The sequence below is a fragment of the Mesoplodon densirostris genome, chromosome 4 (assembly GCF_025265405.1).
Source record: "Mesoplodon densirostris isolate mMesDen1 chromosome 4, mMesDen1 primary haplotype, whole genome shotgun sequence".
NCBI classification, from domain to species: Eukaryota; Metazoa; Chordata; class Mammalia; order Artiodactyla; family Ziphiidae; genus Mesoplodon; species Mesoplodon densirostris.
Window position 1 is genome coordinate 133,692,188 of NC_082664.1, and position 9,895 is coordinate 133,702,082.

A 9,895-nucleotide genomic window follows, 5' to 3' on the forward strand; every position below is an offset into this window, starting at 1 on the left:
CTAATTTTATTGATTTGATCCCTCTCCTTTTTCTTGATGAGTCTGGCTAAAGGTTTATCAATTTTGTTTATCTTCTCAAAGAACCAACTTTTAGTTTTATTGATCTTTGCTACTGTTTTCTTTGTTTCTATTTCATTTATCTCTGCTCTGATCCTTATGCTTTCTTTCCTTCTATTAACTTTGGGTTTTCTTTGTTCTTCTTTTTCTAGTTGCTTTAAGTGTAAGGTTTGATTGTTTATTTGAGATTTTTCTCAAATAAAAGGTGAGAAAATTGAGGTGAGTTTGAATTGCTATGAACTTCCCTCTTAGAACTGCTTTTGCTGTGTCCCATAGGTTTTGGATCAGCGTGATCATGGTGTGTTTGTCGTCATTTGTTTCTAGGTTTTTTTAATTTCTTCTTTGATTTCTTCAGTGATCTCTTGGTTATTTAGCAGCACACTGTTTATCCTCCATGTATTTGTGGGGTTTTTCCTGTAATTGATTTCTAATCTCATAGCATTTGTGGTTGGAAAAGATTCTTGATACAATTTCAGTTTTCTTAAATTTCCCAAGGCTTGATTTGTGACCCAAGATGTGATCTATTCTGGAGAACATTCCATGTGCACTTGAGAAGAAAGTGTATTCTTCCTCTTTCCAGCAGAATATCCTAAAAATATCAATTAAGTCTATCTGCTCTATTGTGTAATTTAAAGCTTGTGTTTTCTTATTTTCTGTCTAGATCTATTGGTGCAAGTGGGGTGTTAAAGTCCCCCACTACTATTGTGTTACTGTTGATTTCTCCTTTTATGGCTGTTAGCATTTGCCTTATGTACTGAGGTGCTCCTATGTTGGGTGCATAAATATTTATAATTGTTGTTTTCTTCTTGGACTAATCCCTTAATCATTATGTAATGTCCTTCCTTATCTCTTGTAACAGTCATTATTTTAAAATCTATTTCATCTGATACGAGTATGGCTACTCCAGCTTTCTTTTGATTTCCATTTGATGGAATATCTTCTTCCATCCCTTCACTTTCAGTCTGTATGTGTCACTAGGTCTGAAGTGGGTTTCTTATAGACAGCATATATAAGGGTCTTATTTTTGTATCCACTCAGCCAGTCTGTGTCTTTTGGTTGGAGCATTTAATCCATTTACATTTAAGGTGATTATCAATATGTATGTTCCTATTACCATTTTCTTAATTGATTTGGGTTTGTTTTTGTGGGTCTTTTTCTTCTTGTGTTTCCCGCTTAGAGCAGTTCCTTTAGCATTTGTTGTAAAGCTGGTTTGGTGGTGCTGAATTCTTGTAGCCTTTGCTTGTCTGTAAAGCTTTTGATTTCTCCGTGGAGTCTGAATGAGATCCTTGCTGGGTAGGTTTTTCCCTTTCATCATTTTAAATATGTTCTGCCACTCACTTCTGGCTTGCAGAGTTTCTGCTGAAAGATCAGCTGTTAACCTTATGGGGATTCCCTTGTATGTTATTTGTTGCTTTTCCCTTGCTGCTTTTAATATATTTTCTTTGTATTTAATTTTTCATAGTTTGACTAATATGTGTCTCAGTGTGTTTCTCTTTGGGTTTATCCTGTATGGGACTCTCTGCACTTCCTGGACTTGATTATTTCCTTTCCCATGTTATGGAAGTTTTCAACTATAATCTCTTCAAATATTTTCTCAGACCCCTGCTCTTTCTGTTCTTCTTCTGGGACCCCTACAGTTCGAATGTTGCTGCATTTAATGTTGTCCCAGACAGCTCTGAGACTGTCCTCAATTCTTTTCATTCTTTTTTTTTTTTTTTGGTATGCGGGCCTCTCACTGTTGTGGCCTCTCCTGTTGCAGAGCACAGGCTCCGGACGCGCAGGCCCAGCGGCCATGGCCCACGGGCCCAGCCGCTCCGCGGCACGAGGGATCCCCCCAGACCGGGGCACGAACCCATGTCCCCTGCATCGGCAGGCAGACTCTCAACCACTGCGCCACCAGGGAAGCCCCCCTTTTCATTCTTTTTTATTTATTCTGCTCCCTGGCAGTTATTTCCACCATTTTATCTTCCAGCTCACTTATCCATTCTTCTGCCTCAGTTATTCTGCTATTGATTCCTTCTAGAGTATTTTTAATTTCAGTTACTGTGTTGTTCATCACTGTTTGCTCTTTCATTCTTCTAGATCCTTGTTAAACGTTTCTTGTATTTTCTCCATTCTGTTTCCGAGATTTGGGGTTATCTTTACTATCATTACTCTGAATTCTTTTTCAGGTAGGTTGCCTATTTCGTCTTCATTTATTTGGTCCTGTAGGTTTTTACCTTGCTCCTTCATCTGCGACTTTTTTTTTGTCATTTCTTTTTGGTTTTTTTTTTTTTTTTTTTTTTGATAGGTGGGGTTGTATTCCTGTCTTACTGGTTTTGGGCCTGAGGCATCCAGCACTGGAGTTTTCAGGCAGTTGGGTAGAGCCGGGTCTTGGTGCCAAGATGAAGACCTCTGGGAGGCCTCACTCCAATTAATATTCCCTGGGGTCTGAGGTCTCTGTTAGTCCATAAGTTTGGACTCGGTGCTCCCAAAACAGGAGCTCGGGCCCAACCTCCGGCCTGGGAACAAAGATCCTGCAAGCCGCATGGCACAGCAAAAAAAAAAAAAAAAAAAAAAAAAAGGAAAATAAGGAGCAGTACAATAACAAAGAATAAAAAATAAAATAAAATTAGAAAGATAAAAAATATATTAGGAAAAATAAAAATATAATTGAAACAACGGCAACAAGGTAAAACAAAACCACAACAAAACAATGAAAAAAAGGGGAAAACAAGCCAAAAGGAGAATAACAAAGTATAAAGCATAAAATAAAATTAGAAAAATAAAAGATTTATTAGAAAAATATATATATAAATGAATCAACAACAACAAGGTAAAACAGAACCCCAACTAAAAGAAGAAAGAAAAAAAGGCCTTGGCTACGGGAGTGGAGTTTAGGTGGGGGTGGAACTTAGGCAGGGGTGGGGTTTAGGGTGGGGCGGGACCTAGGCAGGCAGCAGGGTGATGTTTGAGCATGTGGCGGGGCCTCTGCTTAGGTCCTGTGCAGAAGGGGAGAGGCAGTATGCCCAAAGGGGGGCCTCTGGAGTGTGGACTTCCAGGGTTTGGCGGTAGGGCCCTTGAGCGAGGGTGTGTGGGTGGAGTTTAGGCCCAGCACGCTGGAGGGAGGGGGTCTCCAAGTGTAGAGGTGGGGCCCTGGGTGGGGGTGTAGGGGCGGGGCTTGGGGTCTGCATAGCAGGAGGGAGGCTCCGAGGGCAGAGGATTAGGCCTGGGAGCCCAATAGGCTCCCTGGTGCCTAAGTGGACAGGGAAAGAGCTGGCTGCGTTCCCTTCCGTTTCTCTGCGCCCCCCAGCCAAGGGTCTCCCCCAAGGGCCTCCCCCAGGGTCTCCCCCATTGCCACCGCTAGACTCCTAACTGTGGGTGGGTCCCACTGGGTGTAGGAACTCCTCCCCTCCCCCAGCTGCCCCTCAGGGGTGCTGGTCCCAGAGGTCCAGCCTTTACTTTTGCTCCCCCTTCCCTCCCTCCCACTCCCTCAGGACCTGCGGCTGGAGAGGGCCTCGGTGGGCAGAGGATCAGGCCCGGGATCTCAGCAGGCTCCTGGGGGCCCGAGTGGGCAGGGGAAACCTGTCCACACTCCCTTTTGATCCTCTGCCCTCCCAATGGTCCCCCAATTTCCCCCTTCGGGCATGGGATCCCTTCACCTCCCCCAGCCGCCCCTCAGGGGCACCAGTCCCGTCCCACCTCCACTTCTCCTCCCCCCTCACTCCCCCCCATGCCCCATGTCCTACCTGGTCACTGCGGATTCCTCCTGACCCCTTAGGTGTCCGTGGTCCCCCACTGGTGCCTGACAGGTGCCCTAGTTGTGCAGAAATGCGAATTCTGCATCCTCCTAGTCCGCCATCTTGATTCCACCGTCCTCTGCATTTTGGAGAGCCCTCGGAACTCATTTGGGAGGCTCTTTTCTATTTCTTCCACTCTTTTGGGACTCTCATCCAGTTTCATGGGTTTACATATAAGCTGATGAATACCATATAAGTGTCTCCAGTCTAGACCTCTCTCCTGAACCCAGATTCCTGTCACATTCATCTCCTCAACATCTCTACTCAGATATCTAATAGGCATCTCCAATTTAACATGTTCAAAATCAACCCCCTGATCTTCCCCTAAGAAACCACTCTTTCACAGTGTTCCTCTCTTGGTTGATGGTAACTCTGTCCTTCTAACTTATCATCAGAACAAAAGCCCTGGAGTCATTCTTGACTCCTCCATTGCTCTCATAAACAAATTCAATCTGTCAGCAAACTCTCAAACTGAACCTTCAGAACATTTCCAGAATCTGACCACTTTCACCATTTCTACTGCTACAACCCTGGTCTAAGCCACTACTGCTAGTGCTGAGATTAGTACCATAGCCTCCTAACGAGCCTCCCTGCTCCCACCCCTACCTCCCAACCAGTCTGTCCTCAATGCAGCATTAAAGTGTTAATCAGATCATGTCAGCTCAAAACCTTCCAGGGGACTATAATATCTCTCAAAGACAAAGTCCATGTAATGGGGCACAAGGGCCTTTACAATATATCCTCCTCCCCTGTATTTTTTTGTGGGGGCGGTTCGCGGGCCTCTCACTGTTGTGGCCTCTCCTGTTGCAGAGCACAGGCTCCGGACGCGCAGGCTCAGTGGCCATGGCTCACGGGCCCAGCCACTCCGTAGCATGTGGGATCTTCCCAAACCGGGGCATGAACCCGTGTCCCCTGCATCGGCAGGCGGACTCTCAACCATTGAGCCACCAGGGAAGCCCTCCTCCCCTGTATTCTTAACTCTTTTCCCCCTCCTTTACTCTGCTCTGTTTACACCAGCTTCCTTGCTCTTCCTCAAACGTGGCAGGTGTGGTCGTGCTTCAGTGCTGTGCAAGTCTTTCCTCTAGGCCTAGAATGCTCTTCCCTCATTTATTCTCACGGATCATTCCTTCATCTCCTTCAAATGTTTACTCAAATGTCACCTTTTAATTAAGGGCCTCCCTGACCACACTATTTAACATTTTCCTCCCCACTCCACTCTCCTAAGGTCTCATTTACTTCCTTCAATTTCTCTCCAGCACTCATCTCCTTCTAATATACATATACATTACTTACCCATGTATAGTTGTTTTCCCACTGGTATGTGAACAACATGAACATGGGGATTCCTGTTTTGTTGACTGCACTATCCCCAGTGTCAAAAACAATACCTGGTAAATAGTTAGAGCTTACTTAATATTTGTGGAATGAATGAATGAGTTATTTCATCGCTTATCATACACTCAAGCATCATAGAGATGGGAACCATATCTTTGTAATGACTGACCAACTAAGAGGAAGAAGTAAGAATAGGTATTCAGTTCAATTGAAGGACTTAAGGCAGGCAATGGATTTAATTATTCTTTCCATTTTTAAATTGAAATACTTTTTCTCCTCAAATAAATTATATCTTCTGTTGCCAGACAGGGTTAACTGTCTTTTCTTCCTTTCTTAAATTTTCGCTCAGTCAAGAAAAGAGCAAAGATTGCAATAGGCAGAGTGTGCAACAAAAAATATAGTTATTAAAACGCTTATCAGGACTTCCCTGGTGGTCCAGTGGTAAAGAATCCACCTTGCAATGCAGGGGATGCGGGTTCAATCCCTGTCCGGGAACTAGGATCCCACATGCCGTGAGGCAGCTAGGCCGGCGTGCCACAACTACTGAGCTCGTGCGCCTCAACTAGAGAGCCTGCATGCAGCAAACTATAGAGCCCATGCACTCTGGAACCCACACGCCACAACTACAGAGCCCATGCGCCCTGGAGCCTTTGTGCCACAACTAGAGAAGAGAAAACCTGCATGCCACAACTAGAAAAAAGCCCGCACACTGCAACAAAGAGCCTGCACACCACAATGAATGATCCTGTGTGCCACAACTAAGACCCAACACAGTCAAAATTTAAAAAAAAATCACTTACCAACAGGCCACAAATCAAAAGTAAAGAGGAAATTCAAACCTTGAGAATATAAACATAGTTGCTCAATTCATTAATGAGATTTTTCCTTTCCAGAGAAAGGGTATAGAAACAGATATGACTCAGAGGGAAGGAAAAATCAACAGATGTGTTGGTTTAATTGTACGGTTTCTAAAATACACTCACCAAATGAGGGAGAAATTTGACCCTTCTGATAAGAAGACCTTAGGTTTTTTATTAAATAAAGAGCACTTCCTATTCACCTTTGAATGTATTTCTAGAGGAAATTTCAGTGCTTGGAGAATTCCAGCAACTTGTTCCCCCAAAATGACAAGTTCACATTTTAATCTTTTTAACGTATTTATATAAAAACTTATTTATTTCACATGAAAATTTAAAGAGGAAGTTGACTATGAAGCCAAAAACCCACATTCTTTTCTCAGAACACGTGCACTCGGAAACTTTTCTGCCCCTTGCAGCCCTCTCAGAGGAGGACCAAGGACAGTCACAAAGGCTAACAGGTGGAGAGGTCCACAACCACCACTGCTAGGGACAGACCTTACAGGGATCATCTGTGGAGCATCCGGCTATTCATTAGTCATCCCCATGATGGGGCTGAGAGCAAAGTGAAGAGGACTCAGTGTGACAGTGCAGGTAAGTTGGTGGTGGCAATGCCCATTACCAAAGGAGTACAACCTTACAAAAAGCAATCACTAACTTATTAAATTCACTGTATCAGACACAGTGATATCTATGTCAGAGTACATGGGTTGCAGGGAAAGTTGGTTGTGAGAGAACACTTGATTAACTGAATCAAGATCAGAAAAGAAGAAACACACTAATGACATCACGACATATTAATGGGAACATCATTCAAATTATACAAATTAACTGGTATATAGATCACTTTTGCAGAGCAGATTGTATGCAGAAGACCAGCTCTACCATATACAAGATATGCTTATCTGTTTATGAGGTATCCTTTTCCCATCACAGAAGAATATAACTAACAGCTAATTGCCTTCTGATTACCTGACAATTATCTCTGGAGCTTTAGAAAGGAAGCTGTTTCGCCAGGTAACATTTGTTAGGCAGGCGGATGGAAGTGTGAGGCAGAGAACACATGCACGCACACACACACACACACACACACACACACACACAAACTGTCTCCCCACAAGGAAATATATAAGCCACAGAACTATGAACAGTGACCATTCCATTCACATACTTAAATAAGAGTTTTGACTCAAGAGGCATAAAGATAGAATAACCAGACCTAGTTTATTCTTGTTATCTAACATAATTAATACTATAGCACCCACCCACCTCCAAGTAAAATGTGTTCCAGTTTTGACAATAAATTATACGGTGACCTTACCTAATGGCAACTACCATCTTTCTCATGGAATGTTAAGCTTTGGTTGTGAAGCTTGCAAAATTAGTGCTGTAATTTTCCCATAAGTATATGGATGGTCATATTGGTTAAATCACCCTGCCTTTTCCCTTACAGAAAAGTCATGAATCTGGCAATGTTAACAAAATGAGGAGGGCTTTCAATAATGAAAGAATCAGCTGTGTTCCTCTATATTCTTCTGCATCTGCCATTTATACAGCTTGCCATGATCATTCCAGAACAATGGGGATTCTCTTGCTGGCCACCAGGGATTTTAAATGTCACCAATAGTTATGAGAAAACGTCTCAGAGTTTTATCTTATCTCTGGCTTACTAGACAAAAAGTAGAGTCAGGGATTTGAATCAGAAGCTATTTATCTTTAAGTTAATAGTACAAAATACAAGGCCTTTTTTCCCTCAAGGTCCCCTCCCTACTACCAAGCCTAGAATTATTAGGAATGGCATCTCCAAAGAGTGAAAAAGCCAATACCAAGAATTCAACTGAAATCCAGGGTTCTCCTGCCACACTTCCCCCTCCCTTATTCACCCAAAGAGCTGGTTCTTATTCCCAACTCGGTGGGAAAGTCAGTGGAGGAGCTATTGGAAGTGAGGTGAGTGAACAGTCAGTGTTCAGCCAGGGCAGCAATTTGCAAGGCAACAGATCTACTCACCACACTCCAAGAGCAGCCCCCTGACCCAGGGAGATGCCATGGATTCCAGAGCCCTGGTCTCCCACCCCACACTGTCCCAGCATGTCCAGGGCACGTTTGTACATGTTCCTGCTCCTCGGGTAGCAATCCTCACACGGTGTATCTCAGAGTTCAGTCCCATAGATGGCCTTATAACGTAAATACTCTTCTAAGCACTGAAGAGCATTATCATCCACCTTTGGGTCAAACTTGTTCGCCAAGAGGTGATGATTCTGAAGAATCCAGTGCAGGTCCCCAGCCCCATAAATGCAGATAGCCCGCTGGTGGATTCCAGAGCAAGGTGCATAAGGTGCCCCCATACTGATGTCTCCCTCATGGAGCTGCCATTTGACCAGCCTGGCAATGGAGGTCATGTCTGAGATGTGAAACTTGGGGTGGTAGGGGACAGAGCCAGGCATCCACGGTGCACGCTGAAGGGTGGCCCAGAGGTGTTCATCGGGGCTATAGGTGTCTTTTGCCCATTCAATCAGTCGTTGGGATTTGGGGTTCTCTAAGACATGTTGGACAAAGGCTCGAGAAGCCACAAAATAGGCATTCCCTGTGAACACAGGTAAGTTATCAGGGGGAGGGTCCTTCATCTTGCTGGTTAGGTGCAATGTGTCTGTCACCTCATAGTGGTATTTCCAGCGAGACTTTTTGTACTCAGTAGGTATCTCGGACTCCATACTGTTCTTCCCATTCAACATCTTGAGGGCCAGGACCATCTCAGCATTGGTCTTTATAGGAAAATCTGTCCCACATGTATTCAGTAAGTATTTCCATGGCACCGAGCTCTGGAGCAAGTCTTCCATACAGTTCAGGTCAGCCTGCACCCTGGACCAGGAAGCGTAAACCACCCGGACCAACTTACTGGCCATGAAGACATTTGGGAAGCAGGAAATAATGGCCTTGACTGCCTCTTTGAAAGTTTCTGGGGACTTCTCATCCACATGGATGCAGTATATGTTCTGAGGGGCATACACAGCTCGCAGCAGCCGTTCAAAGTTTTCAATCTTCTCATGGACCACCACAGAGTATGCAATGGGGAAGTCTAACTCTTCTTTGCTCAGTGGGAACTGTATGAACTTCCTTTGGGACTTAAACTGCTCACAATCTCTGGTCATGTTGAGGTAATCGGTGTCTGTGAAAGGCTCCCGCTTCTTCTTGACCTCCAGATTGTCCAGGAGAGCCTCGACCACTGCTTCCTGGTCCCCTCGGGTGACCCCAGAACAGTTGATGGATCTCTTTGCTGGCAGCTTCAGGGACTTGTACAAGATGTCCTTACAGCGCTGGATTCCAAAGTCCCTGGATTCCAGATCCAGGGAATCTATGTCACATTTTAACCTGAGAGAAAGTCTCAGAGCAACAACGGCCAGCAGCATATAGCAGCCCAGGGCCCACAGGTGATGCACCCCGCAGAGTTTCTTCTTCCACCCAATCATCTTCATGAAATGGGAGATCGGTAGAGTTTGGGCACAGGGAAGGAGGAGGAGGATGAAATCCTTGGACAGAACAAAATGCCTTCAGTTACAAACTAACCTGGAACATGCTCAAGGAACATCAAGTTCAACTCCAAAGTGATGGCAAAAATAGGTTTCTTCTCTAGACAAATATCCTCAGTCAAGTCCTGCCTAGGAACTTCATACACCCAGCTCACTGATGGAGGTCTATAGCCTGACACTACAAACCAGCTGATCGTGCTGGGATTGGAATCAGGATCTGGGTCCACCTCCACCTCAGGAGAGAGAAAGGGAAGCAGAGCTGAGTACCTGTTGCTGTAGAGGTGTAATTAATAAGAGGAACTCCCCACGCTTCATTTTTCCTTCTTCCCCCCAAACCTTA

General features: G+C 44.5%; 1 protein-coding gene across 1 annotated transcript; it reads right to left on the reverse strand.

Moving 5' to 3' along the window:
* Positions 1-7,915: 7,915 nt before the first annotated feature.
* Positions 7,916-9,501, reverse strand: GCNT3 (glucosaminyl (N-acetyl) transferase 3, mucin type). Its single transcript, XM_060095274.1, has one exon. The coding sequence runs from the start codon at positions 9,499-9,501 to the stop codon at positions 8,179-8,181; it is 1,323 nt and encodes a 440-aa protein (XP_059951257.1). The 3' UTR covers positions 7,916-8,178.
* Between the last annotated feature and the right edge of the window lie 394 nt (positions 9,502-9,895).

Coding starts and splice junctions, on each gene's coding strand:
- GCNT3 (XM_060095274.1), bottom strand. CDS start 9,501: ATGAAGATGATTGGGTGGAAGAAGAAACTCTGCGGGGTGCATCACCTG.